Below are 24711 nucleotides of genomic sequence, written 5' to 3' on the forward strand. Positions count from 1 at the left end.
ACAGTACAGCACTTCAGAGTCACACTGCTAGCGATCAAAGATTTATGTAAATGTGACTGTACAGGAGACACTGCACGGAGGAGACTGAATGACAATGGTCTACAGCCAATCAGGACGGAGAACACAACACGCTGTTAAAAAAAAAAGAAAAAAAGAAAGAAAAAAAAAAAAGCATGCAAAATTGCACAGAAAAAATCCGAGAAACAGCGAGGCCGCGAAAAGTGACCCGCGTTATAGTGAGGGACCACTATTCTCAAATCACATGCTGTATATACCCACCAGGTTTTGGTGTGTCGTCATCAGCTCCTAGAAGGGCGTAAAGAGGCAGTGGAGGGATGGAGCTTATCTCTGTGTAGTCAGCGGACGAGTTCTCTGCTTTGCTGAACATCTTCTGATCCGTGGCTGTGCTGCCCCCAACACTGATGGTTCGAGACCGCACACGTTTTTCGGGACTGGTGGAACTGTCTTGAAGTGTTATGATTTCTCCAGCAATGCATTTCACGAGATGGGAGAGGATAGCTTTGGCACGGTGAACCTGAAGACAGATGAACAATATCAACATAATAAATCAGAATACATTTCAGATTTTGTTCAGCAACCACAACAAAAGCAGTTTTTGGAAATTTTCATGGCTTTTAATTGTATCGGTCCACCTTACTACTGCTTAAGCTATTGTGGAAATCAGACAACTATTATTAAAAGGTTTTTTTTAATAAAATATTAAACAGCCCATAAATAATGCTTCTTTGGTGCTTCAAACATATTGTAGCGATACCAAATAGCAGACTTTGGCATGTACTGATTATACAGTTTACTCAGCACTTAGTTCTGTCAGGAAATCTCAAGAAACTACACTGGAAGCTCCATTAGCTGAAGCAACACGCAGGTAACTGGAAGCCAGCTACTTAATACTTCAATCCAATTTAGTCAAACACATCATCGACAAATGCATCCTGTGTACCCACGCAGGGGTTAAAGAGGGATCTGAAATGGCATTCAAGGTCCTTCAATTACTGAGTAATTAGATTTGACCGGAAGTTTAATACAAAATGAGCTCAGGTTTCATATCCTGCAGTTCACTGGTCCTTTTAGCTGATGCCACACAGAGCCATTGATTAAGTAACTTACTCAATGGCTCTGATGTAATAGAGATATTGGATGAGAAATTTGATCTGTACACGACAAGTTATCTGGATATTCCACACACTAAAATCTTTTTGAGTTTTTACAAATGAAAAGACAATAAACAATTAAAAACAATTTAAGGTTTACACTGGACAGTGAGTGGGTAGTTTACTCTGTTGTGGTTTAGTTTATAGTGACTGACTATGTTGAACAGGTGCAGTGTGGACTGTGTAATCCTTTAGGTCCCAGGTAGCAACAGAGACAGTGAGAAAGATACACTAATCAATTCTCAACTGAAATTAATGACATAATTTTATAAGAGCAGAGTTAATGGTAGAAGTACAACGAACCTATAGCATCAACTAAAGTAAATTTGGCAAGATTATATTGTCCTAATGTTATTTTATTAAAGAAAAATAAAATCAATCTAACTTCAAACACAAAGATGGACTAAAGAACATATACAAGTTTACTACATTATTTTTAGTTGGAAAACAGTGTCATGGGAGGGGGGGGGGGGGGGGGGGAGAGGAAGGAATAAATAAATACTAATATGAATGGGGGGGGGGGGGGGGGGAGTATCAAGAGTAAAGAGGATAGAGAGAGAAATAGACAGAATGTAATCTTGAAGACCGAAAGAAAACAGGAAATGAGAGACGGGGAGCAGGATATTGAAAGCAGAGACACACAGAAAAGGAAGCTGGAAGAAAGAACACAGGGGACAAAGGAAAAAAGAGAGCACACAAGCAAAAACATCTGACAATACACAAATAGATCAGACACATACACACGCAGGTCCAAGTATTTAGACAATGACATTTTTTTGTAGTTTCTTGCCACCACCGTGGATTTCAAATCAAAGAATCAAGATGTGACTGAAGAGCAGACTTTCAGCTCGAATTCAAGTATTACAATATACAAAAGTAATACAGTAACTGTTCAGGAATTAGAGCCATTTTTACACACAATCCCTCCCATTTTAGAAGCTCAAAAGTAATTGGAGACTAGACTTACACTTAAAAAAAGCCTATTACTGCTAAAGACTGAGTACAAAAAGTAATTGAGTAATTTATTTAACTTACCTTCCCTAGGTCCATAAGCTCTAGCAACTGTACAGGGTGGTATTGGGGTAGAGTTGGAAAAAGTTGGTGAGCTGCTTCAAAAAGACCAGAATCTTCCATTTCTACAGGTAAGTCATAAGCGGTTTTCTTCCCACTGAGCTTCTGAGCCAGACTCGTCATTGATCGTGTCAGGGTCTTTTTGGGAAGAGAAAGTGAAGAAGTGGGGGCCCCAGGGCTGAGACCCTCCTCCTGGCACTGTCTGACAGCTGAGACTATGGAGGAAACACTGCTGCTGATGTCTTTGTCCTGGGCAACTGTGACAGTCGGTTTGGGTGGTGCTGGAGGCTGCCACTGAGAGTACACGTGCATTTCACACTCCATGCCAACTACCAAGATTCCATCTCGTACCCAGGACAGGGAGACTGGGATAGGTGGTGAGCCTTCGACAGAGGAGAACAGACTGACCGATCGAAGCAGAACCAGGCGAGACAAGCTTTGGTCTCTATTAGCATCAGAAGACACTCCCAGATCTGGAGGCTTTCCAGACAGACGACCATATATATATATCTTTGTCCCAATGCCAACAGTCAGAATGTGTGATCCATCCTCCTGGGAAACCCAGTCCAAGTGAACCAGACTCTTACCAGTAGAACCAAGACAGTTCTCGTTTTGTATGGATAAATCCATGTTACTTGGAATGCTGGCACTTGCAGTGGTACTACTACTTAAAGGATAGCTGGACATAGGGTCTGTATTGTCCAATACTATGGTCTGCTCCAGAATCCACTGCGAACCACCAGTGGACTCGCACTGAAAGATGCCAATGTGGACCAGCGGCTCTCGAGTGCTTGCATTAGGGCTGTGAATGGGTTTTGGGCTATGCGGCACATTAAGGGTCGGGGTCAGGTGGGTGTTGGTGGTGCTGTAGTTTACAAATGGGGAAGATGCAGAGGCTGGGGGAGAAGTCAGAGGTCCATGAGCATTCAGATGAGGAGATAGGTTCAGAGGTGTGCTAGGCATCTGCTTGTAGGCAACTGCAAACCGTCCAGCGTGACAGCAGCTGACCTCAATGGGCCGGCCTGGCACACTTACTGCACTGCTGCTGGGAAGTTTTTCCTCCACCAGGAGAGGCCATTCCTCCCACTGGTACACCAAGTTGTCCACAGTGGGGGGTTCTGTTGTCATGACATTACACCTCCAGAAGCGCACCTTACCATCAGAACAGAAAGTAGCAAGGAGATAAGGCACGTGGCCGGCTGGAAGAGAACATGACGCACTCAGGTGACCTGAGAAGAAAAGTAATGCACCATTAGCAAAGAAAGATTTGATCTATAATATCATTAGAGTTAAATTTCTGTGATTTATTCAATTTTGAAAACATTTGGCAGATATATTAAAAAAAAATACAATGTAAACGAAACAAAAGATTGCCTTCGTCTATTCTTATGTTTCATTCCAATAATGTTAGCAGCAGCTTTTTACTCAGGCCTCTTTCAGCCATACACGCTTTTCTTAATCTACAAGTCGGCTTCCTGTCTCACTGTGCACCCTGCTCATTTTTATCTTAACAGTGTTGCCACAATCTTACCAACTTTGACCTAAAAACCTTGACCTAAAAAACATTTATGCACCATGTTCAACACAGAACAAGCCTGAATGCATTCTTTCATATTAAGGTGCAAGTACACACTAAATTATAACTCAGTTCACAAAAATACACCACTGCCTTAGTAAACAACCTAAAGAAAAATAAAGAGAAAAATAAAATCCAATACACTTTTTGCACGAAGCACCCTCTTTTAGACTGTCTTAGGTTCTCACTGTATCCAAACTAATCTTATAGAAGCATTAAACCACTTCATTTGTGAAAAGAAAATAAGTGTACATTATACATTGATTTAAGTGCAGGAGAAAGCAAAGTCACAATCAGGTATTTCGACACTCTAGCACCAACAATGGACCATAAACATCACACATTGGAAGAGACACAGTGGTTGGTGGTTTACACCGCCTCATCAAAATCATTAACAACTCAACTTCAAGGGGAATTCTTTACATGATGCAGACAGAGCCTGTGATACCACAGGTCAGATCAAACACTAATAATTATCAACTGAGTTCTGATGGCAATCCGAGTTTGTTGGTAGCTTTCAGCTGTTTTCTTTTTTAAGTGTTTTTCTGTGATTCTTACATTCCACTCATAACGTTTTTCATCAATTCATAATCACATGTCACAACAGAGGAAACGTCATTAATTACTTATAATAAATCATCCCCAATACAAGGACATTGATGGTGAAATAAAAGGAAACTACGATGTGCACTTTACTTCAGACGGGTAAGATGTCATTTATACGCAACGGTTTAATCATTTTTGATGGGTTTACTCAAGAGTGTGTATGGATGTTGTCCCATGACTACATATAGCATATAGACTACATATTAGCTTTCTCTAAATATCAAAATTGAACCATCCCGTTAGGAAAATGCTGCACAAACTGTTATGTCTCGCTTACTGTATTGACAAGTCTCGCCAATAAAAAATGCTAAGTACTGCACCGATTGTGTGGTGGGTATGTCTGAATAATTTCATGTGATTTCATGATATTTCATAAGATTTAATGCCTAAAATGACTTTAGTGAGTAACTTCTTCCATCATTAGCTAGCCGATCAATTATTTAGAGTTTAGGTTCAAGCTGCAACATTGAACCTTAGCATGCATCAATATGCATAAGTGGTTTTGCTTTGCGTCCTTGGAATAAGAATGCCTGTCCTCATTGTCCCTCACCTGCCGAGGGAGTAACACTGATGGCTTCCACTTCTGCTGGAAGAGCCAGCTCTTGGCTGTACAGCCTGTGTGTTGTGAGGCTGAGACGACAGGCACTCTGCAGATTGGAAGTGCAGGATTTACTCTTCTGAGTTACCGGAGAACTGGGTGCGTCATAGACAAACTGAGAGCTGTTCAAGGGAGAAGTCGTGGTGAGATCCTTATGAGCTGCAGTCTCCTCTGTGGGCATACAAAAAGTGGGAATATATTTAGAACAGTTAGGCTTGGTCAAATCCATTCACCATTACTACACTTCATCAGAGTCATTATTTGAAAAATCTATAAAAACAAATCTTTCAACAGATGAATCACCATCTGGCTAAAGCACACTGTGATACTGGAGGTCTCTTTCAATCATTAGAGATACTTTTAGTAATTTTACAACTTTTACACAGCAGACTTGTAATAAAGATTGCAAGGGAGACAAATCTGGACTTGGAACTTAAAAAATGCAAGGCATCTACAGTGATAAAGTCATTACTTAGTTACTAATTATAATTTTGCAACGCTTCCAGCTCTTTTAACCCTTAAAAACTTCCCTTTATGGTCTGCAATCATTTATTTTGGCTAAGGTTAGACAGGATGGCAGAAAACCTCTCTTACATCACCCAACTTTTAGGGTGTATGAGTGTATAAGTACCCACCCATAGTGACTGGTCGAGCAGCAAGATGGAGATGCCACATGTGGAGCAGTGAGCGACCTGTTGGGCTTAATTCTACCACCACCAGAAAAAAGCGGGCTGAGAAGGCTGGTTTACTGGAGGCTGCAGGGGGGGAGAAACCCACACAGTGATTTTTTTAATGAAAGATGCAAGCAGCTGCTATTAAATACAGGCATGAAAACTAGGAAAAATAGGTTTTACCCGTGCGAGGAGAGTCGGGAGTTTCATGTATGCTCTCCGTTATCTCAGTGCCAAGAATCAGATGTTCCTCAAAAACATGCAGGAGCTGTGTCTCCTTCCCCTGCTGCAGAGAACAGCAGCAGATATTGTCAAACTACATCAGATGTAGACTCTGAACATCATTTTCTGTCTACACACTGACATAGACACAGGCTGTATTAATAGTACATGCACAAAGACACGCACACCCTAAGGAGACGAGGGAGGTTTTTTTTGCCTTTTATTATTGTGGTTGACCTTTCAGCGACTCAGGCCACTGCCGAATGCTTCATGCCACAAATGGTTTGCAAGTCAACAATGGGTTTTTTTTTTGGTTTGTTTTCAGGGGAAAACCTTCAAAGATTCTGACAATGTCTGTCTACTGTTAGATGAGACAATCAGAAAGTCCCCAAATAAAGGAGGTTGAACTTTGTTTAGTGTGAGAAAACAATTCGGTTCTCTTGGACTCCGTGTATACTTACAAAGTCAGTAATGGCATCCAGTTCTATAATACACCCTGGTTTTGCTGTGGACTGCTGACTGATGATGTTGAAAACCTCCCCAACATATTTCTGAAAGGTGGCAAACACACACAAAAAATCATCTGCATACATTTATAAATTAGTATTACACAGTTTAAATATGCAAGCAAATTATTTTACCAATTTGAAAATCACTTAACATCTTGCAACTGACAGCTAACAGGTGGCATAGTAAACGCAATAAAAGAAATGCAAAAAAAACAAACAAACCCAAAAACATTTATATAACAATTTCTCCTCTTCTTGCTGCATACTACTTTTTTTCCCTGAGTTTTAAATGTTTCACTCCAATTAATGTTTCATGTTATATAATTTCGCCTACAGTCATTTTTCTCCAAGTCATCTCAGGCCAACACTAGTAATAACAAAATGGCAAAACAGTGACGTACATTATTTGACAGATTCTATAAATGGCTGAGTGTTGCTATTAATGTGCATGAAAATTGTCAGGCTTGATCACTTACTGATATTTCCGGATTGGAGAGCTCACTCAGAAGTTTCTTAGCCTCAATGACAGCCTGATAAAGCCTGAGTGATTGGCCATCACTTGCCACGAAGCAGGCACTGGGAGAGTTACAGTACAAACCTAAAAAGAAAAACAATTGAATGTTACCACTATTATGCTTGTTTTTTTCTAAATAAATATGTCAAGCGAACACTACTGAGATTTAACATTCACTCATGTTTAATTCAGAAAATCTGAAGTCATTTGGTAAAGTAAGTTGCTTTTGTACATTTATCTACAATGCACAGTAGATGTGTCAAGTGGACTAATAACCACACATGGAGACTCGTCTCAGACCTACTCTTAGTTGGACATAGTTAACTATATAGAAAACAATAACAATAAACAATCCTTCACATCAATCAACCCTCCCAAACAAAAAACAAAACCCCCCCAAACAAACAAAAAAATCTCATTACTGCCTTTTTGCTAAGGCAACACACAATAAAGTACTTAGCAATCTGACCAGTAATAATATTTTCTCACCTAAACAGCTGCTGGGAATGAGTGTGGGCAGCCAGGCTACATTAGCAAATGCTGATGCATGGAGAGAATTGATTCTAGCAAGCTCCGAGACCCCGCCTGACAACGACAGCGGGCCGACGGGGTCCACTCTCCATAAAATCAGCTCACTGTAGATCGCATTGGGATCCTGGGAAACCATACCCAGGGACACCCGCGTGGGTCGTGACCCACAAGATAGAGATGCAGAATGAGAAAAACCAGAGGAGGAGGCCTCTGGAGGAACCAATATGCTGTCTGCCTCTGGCGTCCTCAAGGCATTGTGGTGTGAGGTGGTGAGAAGAAGAGGGAGCAGCGAGTGACAGGCCAGGTCATTGAGGTGAAAGCGGTGACCACAGTACCGTGACTTGTGAGAGACACTGAGCACAGTCGAGAAAGCAGAGTCCTCTGCAAAGCTGACTGCCCACTGGTTTAAAGAGCCATCAGCATGTTTGGAGATCATAAGGACATTGGGGGTAAATATGCTTAATCGAAGACTACTGCTGGGTGCAGATTTTCCTTGACCTCCGTAGCTTATTAGAGCAGATTTGGCTTGAGGCAATGTGCTCCCAGGCGGTCGCTGTCTGCCATGTTGGATAGCTAGATCCACGTTCTTGTTGCAGGCATACATTACCACACTTTGGCTCAGGGAGATGGCGTCACCTGCGGGGAACGCTACAGGAATGCGGGATGCAAACGACACCTGAGACAGAAAGAGATGTCATAGCAATGTCATCAAAAGTGACTGTAATTTGCAGCTCAGATTTAAAGAGGAGGACTAATTAAACTAATTAAAACAGCCAGGCCTAAAAAATGAATGCCAATGAAACCTGAGATTCAGTTTTGTGCCTGAATGACCAGATTCTCTGTCCTCATTATTTTTACTGCTCATAAAAATGCACTAGGGCATGTCTGAATTTGATATGAAGTCATAGACAAGTACAATATATTTGTGTGAGTCGCCAGATGAGAAGACATTAGAACAAGTACACCATCACAACTGTGAAAATAAATCACAACCATACTCTGATGATAAATTAATGATTTCCCACAAAGCACTTTCTGAAATTCTGAATATAAACAAATAACTAAATAGAAAACTGTTTAATCTAAAGGTTAAAGTTATATTTTGAGCAGAATTCAGAATTCAGTTACCTTTGATTGCTGCATGATTATGGTCAAATGATTAACAATTATTTTGATCAATATTGAGATCACTGTTATTTATTGATTATAGTGGAAAAAAGGTTTTAATTACAATTTTCATTAAACATAAACTTGTTTTTATGTTGTGCAGTATTTCCACTAATGTAAAATAGTTGCTTAAAAATAATACTGAACTTCCTCACTGACCTAAATTAAGTAAATCTCTAAGAAGAAAAATCAAGTCTTTCACCCCATCGATTGTACCTGCATGATTAATAAAACTTAGCAGCAAATGTTTTGCATATTGTGTAGGTTTTACCAGAAAAATAATTCCAGAATAGATAACAGCAGCATGCTGGCCAATTCTCCAAAGCCTTTGTTACTGTTCACTGTGTTTACTGGACACTTGTCTCTGCCCAAATAAACTGTGATTAGATGGATGATTTTAGTGCGTCTTTGGGAGCTAGATGGTTATGCAGATGTGGTGTACAGGCTTGCTTTTATAAATGTCTCAGATGAGGTTGAATGACTCATGCTGGCAACATCTGCATTGTTTTTCTTAGCCTTCATGCATTAATAATACTGCAGTTTTTGGCATGTTTTCAGGAGGCTGAATATAAGTTAGTAGTCTTGCCTTACAGACTAGTTAACTCTACAGCACTTTTTGCAGATGATTTCTTTATAGTTAATGTTACTTGTGCCAAATCAGAAGTACTTCCAAACAACGGATGACGACCCACTTTGAGGGACAAGTTCTTCACCTGCTGTTGTGCTAGACATTAAAATTTTGTAGTATCTGTATTTTTAACAAAGACTTTCTTATTCAGACCAATCAAGAACATTTCAAGCTTGCATGGGACAGACGCAGGCACAGTATCAGGTCCTGATCAAGGGGGTGCTTGACTTGTTTTTACTTTGTGTTCTTTTGGAAGAACATGCATTTTCAATAACAGTTATTTATGTTCATTTATTTATTATAGAGGAAAAATCCATACTGAGATTAAATTAAGACCAATTGTGCAGCTAACTGTGCAGTTTCTCTGTGTATCAACCTCTGAAATAAGACTATAAAAGATAAAGAGGAAAGAAACTGGAGGAATACTCTCATGAAACAAACAGAATGAATGTACAACTGTTCTATATAAAGAACAATAGCAGCAAAGTACCTGAGCTTGTCTGAACATGCCTGGGTGGTATTCATCTAACCAGTCCACATGCCAGACCAACAAAGAGCCATCCATGGGATGAATACTGAACAGCATGTCGGCCCCTTTATTCCACTCCTCTAACAGCACATCCAACTGGTGCTCCACTGCTGCCAGAGGCAGCTCCACTGTTCCTGGTCCTTGGGGTTCACTTGGTCTGTTCTCCTCTTCTTCAAAGTCATCTTCATTTTCAGGCTCTGGAAAAGAATACAAATCATGGTAGCCAAACAATATGTTAAATTCTATTCTAAAGGTTAGACTTTAACTGTCACTGTTATGACAGCTTCACATGCACACACCCATTACTGACTCATCCAAATCATTTCTCTCTACCTTCATTGGAGCACTCGTTCTGTTGCTCTACACTAATTCGAAGCTGTTGCAGAAAGACTTCCATGGCTAAAGTAAAGTGAAGCTCTTTGTTGTTGAGCCAGTGGACAGAAAATGGGCCTCCTGGTTCCTCATCATCCACAGCGTTCAGAGAGGAGATGGAGGGCAACAGGGGAATGTCTGTGAAACATACAAGTTATAAGCTGTTAAACATTTAGAAAACTTAATGAATAAATAACAACAACAACAACAACAAAATATACATCAGACCGGGCTGCTGACATGCAGGACAAAAATATATCTGCTGGAGCAAATTAACTTTCATGAATGTAAGCATGGTTTAGTATCCTAAAACATAATCCAAGCATACAAATCCTGCAGGACTTCTCAGCCTGAAGGCTGAAAGAGTCTACATGATTTTATCCTAATTCAGGTCAAATTAAGTTACCCAACTAAAACGGAGAGGAAGAAAATGAAATGCTCACAGTTACTCTGAACAGCTCTCACTGAGCACAAGCTCATTGGAATGTTAAAGAAACAACCTCAGGCAATCTGCAAAATTAATGGTATTTTTGCCAAGAGGTTAAGACTTCTGACTTCCAGCTGAGTTAACCATCCATGTACTCTGTACAGTTCAGGAATAGCAAATGATGTGCTTTAGTTCATTCGTCTTTATCAAGAACTTTATGTCATGTTAAAGCTTTAGTTCTTCAATATGTTGTGAGATTTCTTTTGGTATTTAACAAAATACCAGTGATGGGGATCAACAGGATTATTAAGTAGTTTCAGAGTGTGTTCAAGTCAAACCTGTGGCTGGGTTGATGCTGGCAGCAATGTGAAAGTGGCAGAGAGCATTGGCATGGGGCATGTTATTGCTGCTCTTCTTGTGGTTACAGTGTCCACTTTGAAGGTGAGGCAGGCCGCTGGTCCATGATAGCTGAGGTATGTCCCGATAGTGCCGCGATTCTTGAAAATCCAGCTGTGCAGAAAACAAGTATGATTATTATGAAGTATTGCTCAAATGTCAATTTAATATTTTATGACTGCAGACATCGTCTGTGCCATCCAAATGCATAATACTAAATGTAAGAGGCACTAAAATATTACATTAACCTGTAGAAATGTGGAGCTACTTAAATAAGATTAAAAAGAGAAAAATGAAACACCATTGTTCCTTGTTGCCTTTTCAGGCTGAAAAGACAGGTTGAGCTTGTCTTTTGGAGGTTGATGTGAATTAATCAACTTGTGTCGACTTACAAACCTCTCCAGCTCTCATCCCAGTCTGTGCTAAGCTACTCTACTTTGGTGAACAGGTGGTCCCCTCAGGGTGGGATTTTAATTTATTGGTATTGATGTTTAAACTGCATTTAAGTGAAGAGCCCAATTTGTCTTAAAACAGAGCAACAGGAGCTGGCAACATGGAGGAGTGGCTGTCACAGAGCGTGTATAGAAGAAATTTTAAAGTTTATTGGGTATTCAGGTTATGTAATTTGGTGTCTCACAGCAGACTGCAGCTAAATGCCCCAATGGAAAACAAGTCTCACAGGATGACAAACAATCATTTAAAAGCAGAGTTTCTTTAACCAAATATGTGATTGTATCTAGACTCACAGGTGCAAAATGAGTAAGATAAAATGAGCTGTAAACCTGTAGGTTTTGAGATTTATGAAGACTACAAGTAAACTCACCATTAAAAAGACATGACAAAGCAGGTACAAATACTTTTAAATGAAATCCCATAACCTTGCCTCCTCCAGATGTTCTCAAATAACAACTTATTCAGAATATTGGGGCTTAATTAACTGCACTGATTTGCAAGAACATTTGCTGGGATTTCTAATGAATAATTCCCTACCGTCTTACAGTCTTACAGACTCTGCGTATCCATTTTTTTGTAAACTAATATGCCCCAAGCTTTTCAAGCACTGGTGACACCCACAACTTTCCAAAGATAAAATGAATGTCGGTTAGGATGTTGCGAACAAGCTGGGTCACTTAAAACAGAACACACCAGTATTGCAAACACAAACATGCGCCAGAGAACTGAAAAAGATTAAACACTGATCAAAAGTCAGAGGTATAATTTTAAGGTATCGTACACATTACAGAAAGGCAGACAGTTTCAAAAACCTTCATGTCTGAGACCCTTAATTTTCCCTTTTAACTATACCAAACCTCTGTTGCTCTCCATCTACCTTCTCAAAGTTGTTTTGAAATTTCTCAGTGCCTCTTTGTTCTTTTACTCTCATCCTTAAATTATCACTGTGCAATACATAAAAATACAAAAGCTTGGAAATTATTTCTGTAGAAAAAAGGGGAAACCACAAATCATATCATTTGTACCATCCATTTCCAACTACACAGGAAATTACAACTTGTTTCTTTTTGCATGTTGTATACAAACTAGAGAGCGATACAGCTTTACAAATAATACTTCTGATACGGACAAGTTATACCCAAAAAGCACAACGTTTCCGATGCAACAGTGTGATGAAATGAAATGAAATTTCTGCAGCCAGTGTAACACTCTGTCAGATTATCATTTCAAAGCAAAAAGGAAAGAAAGCATGACATCTGAACACCTGATAAAGTGCATATATGGGAGTATCTAGGGAAGTCATGAACAACGCTGATGATCATTTCATAGCTTGTTCTCTGTTATAAAGATAGAATTATTTACACAAAATGATGTGAGGTCCTTTTAAATATTCAGTTTATCCTAATTATTAATATCACTTAAGAAAAAATAAAACACTGACATACAAGTCTTACTATGCAATGCTAGACTTAAAGGCGTATAATGAGAAATTCTTCAAATCAAATAAAGCACCATAAAAATCACGTGTTTCACTTGTGTTAGTAAACTATATTTAAACTGATCACGAGCAAAGGGTCCTGCCAAATTAAAAAAAACAATTAAACTAAAGTAATTGCGCATTTTTTTGTTTATCGAAACAACAAATAGCATTTTTGTGTTTGATTTTTAATTTCGAGCCTGTGTGCAAATAGTATAGATTTTTACATTTCATGTGTTTTGAGTGATGTGTTGCTAAAAAGGCCTTGTTTTCTGCACTGTCATACAGCTGAAACTGAAAATAAAGGTTAAATGCAGGATTGCTTAATTAGACTGTGTTAACGTTAGCAAAGTCCTGCTGATTATACTGAGTGTTTATTTTAAGCAGGAAAGTCAAAGTCATTGTGGCTTACTTCTTGTGAGGCTTGTCCGTGTGTCTTCCCATTGCAGCCGTTTTTCTTTGAGAGGCCAGCAGAAGATTTAAGCGTTTCACTGTGTTGGCCAGAAGAAGGGTTTTTATGGTGACCAGATAAGAGGCTGTCACCTGGCAACAGCGTCTCTGCCCACAGCCGACATACACTGTCCTTACAGCAGGTGAGCAGCACATTACACACTGCGCCCCTGTTAGGATAAAGGAGGGAGAAAAAGAGAGAGATTTTTAAAAAAAATTAATGGAATTTTAATTTCAATTACAATTCTGTCTTACAATGATTATTACATCACGATAACTGAGACAGAAATGATTATTTGTCTCAATCCATTTCACATTTGTGCTCTCGTTTTGCATTTCTGCCCCTTATTTTCACTTACTTTTGCCTCTAATAAAAAAAATTCACATTGTGACACCTTGCCAGCTCACATTTATTTATTTAATTCTTAAATTATAGTTGAAGTTCAGTTAAATCTCTTTAATTAAGACAACTGTGTTTTTCCTTTTTCAAAGTTCAGTGTAGTTTTCTTAAATTTAATTGTGTACGTAATTGTGTGGTTCTTCTGCTTGACGCCTGCAACAAGAGCACCAGATTGCTGCAATTCCCCTCCTGTGTGGAAGCCCTCTGAAGGTCACATACGATTGCCAATATTATATAAAGCTATGAAACAATTTGGAATGTGCCAAATTTATTCAACCCACATCATCTGTAGTGACATATTTTAAATAAACAAAGACAGACATCAAACCTGTCCACAACAAGTTACCTCAAGCTGCTTTCTACTCTAATGTAAAGAAGATAAAGACCTAATATTTTTCAACCATCCTTTCAACCAGCTTGTTAACTTAGGCATTTTTTTCTTTTGCCCAGCTGTGGAAGGTTAGGTCATTTTGACCTAACCTTCAAAGAAAAGGAAGTTAAAGAAAAGGAAGTTAGAAAAGGCTAGGAGATGACAAATTAACAGTGTCTGTACCGTGGCATGTACTTGCTGGTCTTCCTCCAGGAGAAACTGGTGACAGAGCGGGGATGAGCCAGGTAGATAAAGGAGAAGGCCAGCTCTCCCGGGTCACTCACATTGGCGTCTGGAGGTGTAAAGAGTGTGGTAACACCCATCTTCCACTTACTGGTGCTGTACCAAACCTTTATTAGGCAATCATCCTGAAAAGAAGAGGCAATGAAGGATATAAGCGATACCATAGGTAGTTCTAACAAAAAACACACGACACCAGAAGGTAGAAGTTAATTATTATCAACTAATTTCACATGAATCTAGAGTGTTCGGTTTTTAAGTGCGATGTAACAAAGGGACACAACTTACCTGACCAGCTGTGGCAAAGAACTCACCGTCAGGAGAGAACTTCATTAAATTGACTGGAGAAGCAGTCCTTGAGATACAAAATGAAAATTATATTCAACACTCCATGTCAATATAATAAGTAATGTTTAGGACAAAATAAAATAGGTTTAAACAAATTGCAGCAGGACATGCACTCAATCAGATAACTGAGTGCATGTCCTGCTGCAGTCAGATTTGTATTGAATATAATGTTACAGAAAAATGTGCATTAGCTGATTTTATTTTAATGTCTATTTGGTGCTTACAAGATAAATGAAAATCCTAATTTTAAAGTCTCTGTCTTGTTTGTGACTATTTTACAAACTCTGTTCTTACTTGCTCTGCCAGATACACCTCCAGGCAGAACGGCAGTCTCTTATGGTCATTTCTGCCGGCTGCCCCCTTTCATCAGCTTCATCCTTTACTCCATCAACATTAGACCACAACTGCAGGCTGCTAGAGCCTGTTAGGAGAGTGCAACCTGGACAGACAAACATATACAGATATGATCTTTCAGGACAGATATCATCAAATTTCTGTTTAAAAAAAATTATTAAACATTTATATTTTGCCGGATCTGTAGTACCACCCCAACACTTCTTTTTAAATCACAACTGTTTATCTTAATATGTCTGTGTTACTTTAAGAAAGAACAATGGTTAGAGTACCTGTAGGGTGCCATGCTAGGTTCCGTACTATAGACTGTAATACAAATTGACCAGTCTTCTGCCATTGGCAGTTCAATTTCTGTACAGGAAAAACAGAAAAAGGCAAAATTCAAAACAAGTATGTCATGTTTTGGCAATTATGTTGGCTGAAACTTTGTGCAATAATTCCCTATTTAGATAAGCTCAGAAATAAATAAATTCCCTGTTTCGATGGTACATGTGGAACTATAGATGAAGCTTTAACAAGCGCTAACAGTGAACTTTCAATTGAGTCACATGCAATCAGGCAACACACACAGCATTGTAATACCAGGGTACTTCTGCAATAAACGAAATACGGTTTGTACTTAAGATGTTGTAAATTCTTCTCATTTCTTGTGGTTATTCTTTGACTTCTCTAACAACAGCTCAGACAAAGCAAACGTCTTTACGGACTACAGAACAGAAACCAAAACAGTGAACATGACAATAATTGCATGATTTATGCAAGTAGTTACAGAGGAACAATATTCTGCTCCATTTCAAATATCAAGAGAGTTTTGCCACACAGAAAAAGCTTCATTCATTCATTCTGGATGACCTGAAAACATGCATGACTATACTGTGACTGGAAGAAAGTGCAGGCTACTCACGGTCAACGATGAGTCTTTTTGATCTGGTTGCTGAACAGGCTCAAAGACACACACAATGCTTCCATAGGAAGCTGCAATCTGCCAGCAAAAAAAGGTCGACATTTTAGATATACTACAAAACAAATACAAAGGTATCACTGCAAACAGAAACATATACTGTCCTCCATATCAGCCTAGTTATCCAAATTTAAGTAATTCAAAAAAATTCTTGAAAGCTTAAACTTATGCTTTGTAATATAGATCAAAAATACTAATACTTATAGATCCTAATCAGAATCAACTATAACTTGCTTTATGAGTCATGGCATATCTACATAGTAAGAGAGAAGACACCTTGACAACAGGCCAATAAATAAATAAATAAAAAATACCTTAAGTCATAACAACTCAGTGATGAGTGAATATAGTCTTATCTACTCTATTCACACCTCAATTTCATCAATTTGTAAGGGCTAAATTTTCAAGTAATTTCCATGGGACCCAAGAGTCATAATGTTAACTGAGCAAACGATAATACAAGCTGCGTCTTTAATGTGGTAAATAATATGCCAACTGTCAGGGAGGGAATTCTGTGAAGGGGTGAGTCACATGCACATGTTTAAATGTGTGTACACAGACATACAAGTCATCACATGCACAAGCATAGTCACATGGACACTACACAATGGCTCAAAGTATAAGACAGGCTTTTTGGGGCACAAATATAGGTTCTGCAGAAGCAGCACAGTTCAAATTTAATTAAATTCTAAAAGGCAGACACATTTATGCTGAGATCAAGTTCTGGGGATAAATCAGTCAATTCAACATGAGCCTGTAGAGCGACTGACAAAAAGAAAGAAAATGTGAGTTGTAAAAAATTAAGTCTCCCTCTCTGTGGTTATAATGATGACTACTCTTTGGTCTGATTTTCATAAACCCCCAACAGAGACTTTAAGATGGTATTATGCTAATATTTATGAATATTACAAGAGACATCTTAAGGCTCTCATGAAACCATTAACTTTACCAAGAAGAGATGAACAGTAGATTTGCAGGGCTAACTGTGATGGATGCAGCTTTTAAAAAGTTATTTTTACTGCTTTATGATGTTTGTAGAGATCGCTTGCTCCACCTCCATACTGACTTTCTTTATTTGATTTCTCATCGCAAGTAGACATACATTTCTCAAAATAGTGTAGTAATATTTATGCTCTAGACACCTAATTAGCCTTTAAAATAATGTATTTGGAAAATATATCCTTAATAGGAACAACTTACTAAAGCTCATAAAATGATATGAAGTGCTACAACACTTAAAGTATGAGCACAAAGGATGTACTATGTAAACTAAAAGCATTGCAAATATCACAGTGAGCAGAGGGCAATGAAGTGGAAATGGCAAGCAGACCAACTTGGCATACTTAAACAGATGCTAGACCATGCTGGAGGCGTGTGTGGGTAGTTCTGGCCCAACGGATTGGATTTAAGGTCACAAGGGAAGAAGTGAACGACTGGTTGAGAATGTTTTATATTTATTTAAATTATTGCAGTGTTGCCTGCACTTTTTTAAAAAAAGGCTACCACCCTCCCTAATTAAAAACTAATCCCAGTTCATTAGAATTCTGCTATATGATCTTTATTATCAGGTTTATGCAGATGTTGCAAGCTGCTTTTGTGGCTCCTTTTGCAGCAATGCTACTTACCAACAAGCAGAACTGTGAGTACTCGACTGCATAATGACTGTTGCCATTATGTGCCAAGTTTTGTTTCCAGAGACACAAGAAATGTGTAGTGTATTAAGAAAGAATCTAAATTCTGTGTTATTTTATCCTCTTCCTTTTTTCTTTTTTTACTGAAGAATCAAATTTAAATTCATGAAAAGAAGCCACTGTACAGGGTGAATATCTTGTAAATATATATATATATATATATATATATATATATATATATATATATTTAGATTTAAATATATACAAATAAATAAATACAGCCTGAGACAAGTAAACAGTATCCACGAGGGACAACCTTTAAAGTAAAATTGTCAGCAGAGCCCAAAGTTGATAGAAGAGTCATACTCTTACGATGAAAACTTGAGATGATATATTGGTCAATATCAGTCTACTGACTGTCTTTAATACTCAGATAAAAGAAGACAACATATTAATGGCAGCCACTTATGGTTATGGCTTAGTCACACAAGTAAAAATTGGCCATCTCCAGCGGTCCACCTCCAAATGGCTCTCGCAGGTAGGAACAACCAATGCTTGCCTGGTGACTTTTTGCATTTGGTAATCAATTATAAACAGCTGTGGCCACTAACTGATTAACCAAATGTTGAACGTGCAACACTTTCAATCTTTAGCTGACCGCTTTTGATCATAAGGCAATCGCAGAGGTCACCTGCTATGAGTCTCCAAACATTTGTGGTCTGACTGCAGAGTAACTGATATGAAGCTCAGAAAGAATGGCAAGCATCAGTCAGATTCTTTAAATTGCAAACTTAATTTTTTAAGTAACGTTATGCATTTCCTCATTTTCCTAAGAACTTTGCAACTGCAATGACATCACTATCTACTTCCTTAATTAGGTCCATCAAAGCAAATGCAAAAGAAAATCTTTCATCGTCTTTGTTCTGCAAATGAAATGAGAAAGGCAATTAAGAACAGAACAGAAAGACTACATTAAATAACTACATCTTTTTTTCTTAAATGCAAATTACAATCACAGAAGATCTTTTGTTTGTGCCCACATTAAAGGACTTGTCAGTGACAACAGCAAATGCACTTGCTGTACAATCACCAGCTTTACTGGGTGGTTTTTACTTCACTTAGAGCTGATGATGGGAAGCTCGAGTTCATTAAGCTGCCCATTGATGTTGCCCGCAAGTGACTTTCCTGAAAGCATAAGCTGCCAACACTTAAGACAGCAGTAGAGATTGCTAATAAATTGCACTGCAAAACAGCTAATATACCAAAACAACTAAAAACAGCAAGTCACAAAGTGGAACTTGCTTACCACTCAATATAATCAACCACACGTGTGTGGTCATTATATTAAAGTCAAAGAAAACGGTATGTCATGGGGCCCTGCAATGTTTAGCACCTTCTGCTTTTTTTCTTTTTAATTTAATTATGGGTCAGATATTTTTTCAAACATTAAAGCTAATTTATAGTTGATCGTTGCTTTGTCCCATGTAACCAAAAGACAGTTTATGGGTTTGGAATGAATATAATGTCTTATAACTTTATTCAAGGCTGGAACTAAAATATATTTAAACTCCATTTTTCAATTAATTTGTCTAAAAAACAAAACTTTTAAAAAGCCATTCAGAGCACAAACGAATACCCTAAAATGATATACAACAAAGACAAGCACTGAATCTGCACATTTTCTAAGCTCAAGCAACTAAGTGTTTGGTATTTTTATGTGGAAAAATAAATATAATTAAAACAATTAATGAGCTATAAATAGGGCTGGGCCATATCATACCGTTCACTGTAATAATGTTGGGCAATAATAAGAAAATGAAATATCGCGATAGAATATGGGTAAATGCGCATGCACCGTGCCTTTGTTTTCATATGCGTATGGCGGAAAAAGCATGGCGGCGATGGAGAATGAGAAGGGCGAAAGTGGATCGTTGAATGAAACGGATGAACCAGAATTGGTTTGTAAAAATGCTGCAACTTCAGTGGTGTGGAACTGGTTTAGCTTTCATCCGTCAGATACACAACACAGCACTATTTTTGGTAGAGCGTGCTAGCACGCCGTCGTTATTACGTGTTGTTTGGAAAATACGGCACACTTAAAATCAATCCTTTGATTTTTCTGAAAATCGACAGTGCCCCTTATGATCCTGTGGGCCTTATGTATGAATTCTGGTTGTGTTTACTGACCTCGAAACGATTTTATGTCGTACACGGCGCTCAAAAATCTGTCAAATGTTTTAGTACAACTTTGCTAAGCTACGAAGCCGCACCGCTTGATGGATTGTCGGGGCATTACAGCTATCGTAGGCAGGAACCTCGCAGAGTGATACTTACTGTGCTTCAACATAATATTACTGTATTGTGTGTGTGTATAACCTTTTTTTAAGTTTTGTGGATATTATACATGGTTATGCTGAGGATATGTTGGCCAATTTCCACTGGAAATGCCTTTTGGTTAAACTGTCAGCAAGGAATTTGCATTTGCACTGTAAAATATTTATGTAACTTTAATGCAAATAAAAAACAGCTGCTTCTTTAAGTGAAAATACATTGATGGGTTTTTTTTTTTTTGCACTAATAAAGTTGTGGAGTTGTAAAGTATTTTGTCTAGTGTCAATTATATCGTCAGTTATATCGTTATCGCAAATTTTCAAATGTATATCGTGATAAATATTTTTGGTCATATCACCCTGCTCTAGCTATAAATATATGTTATCGTCTAATGGTCTTACATAATTACTCTATGTGGCAAACCATTTATCTTTTACTGAAATCTGGCTCCATTTATTTTCACTGGGATTTGCTTTAGTTACATCACTGGGATCTCACGCTTGCGCATTCAAGCACAAGTCAACCTGAGGACCCCAGTGAAAAAAAAGCACCACACCGTTGGTCTTACCTGTCCACCCTGCAATGAGCAGTCGACACAGCCGACCTGTATGTTGCCATGTTTGGCCCCTGGGATGATCTGCAGTCGCTCAAAATCACTGCCCAAAATCACCACGTCACAACCTGATGCATAGGCCTATCAAGAGACAAGACAGTGAGAGGGTTAGAGAAATGAACATAAAACTCTAAGATTCATCCGGCCAGGATTGCATGAAGGGTCACTTGAACTGCACTTGTCCCAGAGCTATTGTCAAGGCATCAAACATGCCATCATATGACAGCCCTCAAGTCCAAGCAGATAAGATTAGAATTCCATGCTCTATTTCTGTGGCACTCAAAAGGAGCTCCTCACATGAACTGTGATTCACTATGACTTTTCCTCTTTCACAAGAGGACATAAGGACAATAATGGCTCCCCGATTAATCCATTCCTGAAAAGCATGTTGCCAGTGTCTGAAATTAGCACTCTGACTCACCTGTCAAGGGGTCAGGTAGACAAAATCCATCAGTAAGGTTTTGTTTTGTTTTGTTTTTTTATACCAGTCTCATGAGATGGAATTACATTTTGAATAAAACCTACCCTTGAAGGAAAAAAGAAGTTGATTTCAGCCCTCAATGCTCTGAAAAATTAGAGCATTAAAAAACGTAATGTAATCTAATTACTCTAATCAACTTAAATCTCCTTTCTTCACTGTTCAGACTCTACTGCAATCACATTCTTCTTTGCATGGTCTCAAAGGTTTGGCCGCCTCCTCACAAACTCATGACACCACAGAATGACCAGTACAGGCAGGTTTTCACATACTGGTGATTAGTTGGTGTTTATTACTTACTTCGAGGCAGAGCTGGGTGACAGCAGAACATACAATAACATTTTGACAAATAATAAAACAATGACACAGAAAGCCTATAATACAGCAGAGACTTTCATTATTGTTGTTGTTTTTTAATTACATTTATTTTATTTACAAAGTTGCCACCAGTGTGGCGAACATTTATGTAATTCTCTAATAGAGTTTTAAGCTTTGAGATCACATGTATTTCAGCTTCTGTTTTTCATACATAACAAAGTCCCAAGCCCATTAAACAACTCTGTGCGGTACATTAGCACATTAGGTTTCAAAGGAATCTGCTAGGAAATCTGCTATTGTGACAAATCAGTTTAGCCACCCCCCATGAATCAAAGCTCCTAAACTGCTGAGGGGGGAAATACTTCCAGAGTCTGAAATATCTTACCGTGAATGGCACATTGTTGACGCTTCCTACAGAGAAACAGTTGTCTCCAGGGTTGACAGCTCCCGTAAGGACCTGATGGAGATTCATGACTCTTGATTATAGTCCACGTGTTATCCTTCCTCTTCTTGCCCTTTTCACAGAACCCTCCCACTCCAGGTGAGATTCATGGGAAACCATGAGAAGGATTTGCTCATCTTTGTGCGTAACCTATAATTTCACATCAGCAGCATCACTACAGACTTGCTGTCACAAGAAGAAGAGGAGGAAGAGATAAACAGCACATGATTTGGTTCAGTCAGCGTCAAGCCTCAAGTACATTACCGACTCCCGGATATTGACTGCAAATTAATTTTAACACTCAGCACTTGTAATATTAGCATGGAAGAAATACATGTCTCTAAACAGTCTTTGTCAAACCACACTATGAAGGCAAGAGATTCAGTAATCTTAAAAATATTTTGTAAAAGAGCCTTGGTGTACCTTGGTATTAGTCTTTTTATTTAGCAAACAGACAGCTTAGCAAACTGGCACCAAAGCTCTTCTGATCCCCGTGACCCATCTCCGAATTTAAAAATGCACACCATTAGTTCAACATCAGCACTTTTAGAGGTTATAACCAAGAGGGCTTTAATTGAAAGAGATATGCAGTCAGCTTGGCAGACCAGTCTCTAATTGTGCTAGAAAAGTATTCAGAATCTGTAATAAATGGAGTAACAACCAGGACGGATAAAAAGTGATAGGGGCTAAAATATGAAGGGTATTTTTCACTGTGGCTAAAATTGGGAGCACTGCAGAAGCAAGGTGATGGTGTAGCTCATGTTTTGCTAGCTCTGTGCACATTATCTAGTTACAGGAGGGAAATTTGAAACCACTGTCAAAGGTACATATTTGCACATAGCTGAAACAGCACTGACTGTCTTAACAAAAGACAAATACAAAACAGTTCTCCCAGAGTTACTGTTCCTTCAGTAACAGGAACAGATGTGGGATTTAAAAGGGTTCACTAATTACACTTTAAAAAAACAGTATTTCACCTTTGTGTATTTGGCAGCGAAGTAAATTCAATACAAGGAGTCCATTAATCAAAAGGGTGCAGGGAATTTGTACGGAGGGTTAAATGGATCACCGGTGCAGGTTACACCTTACTGTAACCCTACGAGCCCGGTTAATCAACTTATCATACAATCAAGGGCTGAACAGTCTGAAAATCACACGTCTAAACAAGTATAGATTACGTGTCGACCGCAGGTGCGCTACTGAAAATAATGAACGAAAAGTTTCAGAGACAGTTTTAACGATTCAAAAATTTAACGCTACAGAACAAAAATAACACCACCAGAAGAATAAAAAATCCACGTCAGAGGGGTTAACATATGCTTCCTGTGCTGTGGCAACTCACGTGATAACGTTTCACAAGCCAGCGCATTAAGACACAGCTACCGATACCTCATCTGACTAGCATTTTTTTCTCCCGTTTAGACAAAAGCGTGCATTTAGCTCACTGTCACTGTGCAAAAGCAGACATTTCATACATGTTTTCAATCCCTCCAGTCGTAACGCTAACTTAGCTGTCAAGTTTAACTAGCTATCAGCAGTCTTTCAGGACACACAGTAACACCACCAGTAATGATCTGCTTACCTTATGCTGCTGCTTCTTGACATCTCCTGCAGATATAACATCAACGGTTACTCCCGTCGCCTGATGTTTTCGGTGAATACAGTTATAATCTCACGGATTCGGTCTTAGTTTAGCTAGCTTTTGCTAGCGTTAGCTCGCACTAGCCTCTGAAGCTCGCTCTCTGAGCAGGCTCCTAGGCTACAACGCTAGCACTATGTCACTTATGGCGCACATTTGCCAAACAGTCAATACTTTACGAGAGAAGGAACTATCTATTGACTCAAAATGTTGACTCTGAGTAGGAGTCACCCTCTGCCCGAGGTTAGCAAATAAAACCCTTCCAAAGAGGAAGCTTTTCCTTATGTTGAAGATATGTGATGATAATGACTGTTTCGCTGCAAAGCATCGTGGGTCTTGTAGTTTTAAAACCGTGCTCGCACTCTCGCACGTGACGTTCAGGCACACAGGCTTTTACAGTTGTAGCTAACACGTTTTGCGTTGTTTTTCGTGGGTGCATTGGCTTGTATAGAGAAGGTAAATAGTTAAACACAGCCATACCTGGAGATGGTTGTATTTAACGTTTTTCTTTTCCACTTTAAAAATGTAAAAACGTAAAAATATGACTTTTATGTTGTTTGAACTTTGTCCCCAAAATTTTACAGTAGCACTATCATACAGTAGGAGTATTTTTGAGCACTGTACTGACTGTAGGTTGACCAGTTCATAACTAAAACGTGTGGGGTAAGGAATATGCCTGTATGAGGGACTGGGATCTTACCCAATAATGAGAGGTTTAAACTGTTGATACATCTAACACAGCTCTGTCATCAGTCATTTGAAGGACTAATACTATATTTAATAAGTGAAAACTTTAGCTGTAAATGACAGCTAAAGTTTGTATTCATAGAATGGCTATTAAAGCTGTTAACTCATCCCCTTTTGAGCTGTATTTTTCTTCTTTGGGTAAAATATTTTTAAAATATTTGGAAAACTATAACCTTTGAAAATGTGGGGCGTTTTCTCAATTTTTGGGAAACAAGAGGTAAAAATACTTAGCAGTCCCACACAAATTTGGACACCTAGGCCACCTAACTACATTTACACAGCTGTGAAAAAGTATTTGCGCCTTCCTGATTTCTCAGTTTTGGGTTTTGTTTTTTTGGGGGGGGTGGGTTGAGGGGGCTGGATTGTGCATATTTGTCACACTTCATCACCAAAATCAGAATCAGAATCAGAATACTTTATTGATCCCTGGGGGAAATTTTTTTTTGTTACAGTGCTCCATTTTAAACCAA

The 24711-nt window shown here is 38.7% G+C and overlaps 1 protein-coding gene across 3 annotated transcripts in view; it reads right to left on the reverse strand.

Annotated features, from left to right (window-relative positions):
• Positions 1–23825, reverse strand: part of dmxl1 (Dmx like 1) — a 60610-nt gene extending 36785 nt beyond the window's left edge. For 2 of the 3 annotated variants that reach the window (XM_080309336.1, XM_026188744.2), the window contains exons 1-20: positions 23438–23820; positions 21799–22041; positions 20573–20698; positions 15986–16063; positions 15354–15432; positions 15022–15166; positions 14668–14734; positions 14323–14507; positions 13332–13539; positions 10932–11103; positions 10128–10304; positions 9756–9991; positions 7429–8146; positions 6902–7023; positions 6378–6467; positions 5878–5980; positions 5659–5778; positions 4976–5194; positions 2208–3472; positions 280–535 (exon numbers count right to left, since the gene is read on the reverse strand). In XM_080309336.1, coding sequence (XP_080165462.1) covers positions 280–535; positions 2208–3472; positions 4976–5194; positions 5659–5778; positions 5878–5980; positions 6378–6467; positions 6902–7023; positions 7429–8146; positions 9756–9991; positions 10128–10304; positions 10932–11103; positions 13332–13539; positions 14323–14507; positions 14668–14734; positions 15022–15166; positions 15354–15432; positions 15986–16063; positions 20573–20698; positions 21799–21885 — 4453 coding nt within the window. In that variant the 5' untranslated portion in view covers positions 21886–22041; positions 23438–23820. Of the gene's footprint in view, positions 1–279; positions 536–2207; positions 3473–4975; positions 5195–5658; positions 5779–5877; positions 5981–6377; positions 6468–6901; positions 7024–7428; positions 8147–9755; positions 9992–10127; positions 10305–10931; positions 11104–13331; positions 13540–14322; positions 14508–14667; positions 14735–15021; positions 15167–15353; positions 15433–15985; positions 16064–20572; positions 20699–21798; positions 22042–23437 lie in introns of all 3 variants that reach the window. The other variant, XM_080309335.1, reaches the window with a different exon arrangement.
• Between the last annotated feature and the right edge of the window lie 886 nt (positions 23826–24711).

The sequence above is a fragment of the Astatotilapia calliptera genome, chromosome 12, assembly GCF_964374335.1.
Source record: "Astatotilapia calliptera chromosome 12, fAstCal68.1, whole genome shotgun sequence".
In the NCBI taxonomy this organism is placed as follows: Eukaryota; Metazoa; Chordata; class Actinopteri; order Cichliformes; family Cichlidae; genus Astatotilapia; species Astatotilapia calliptera.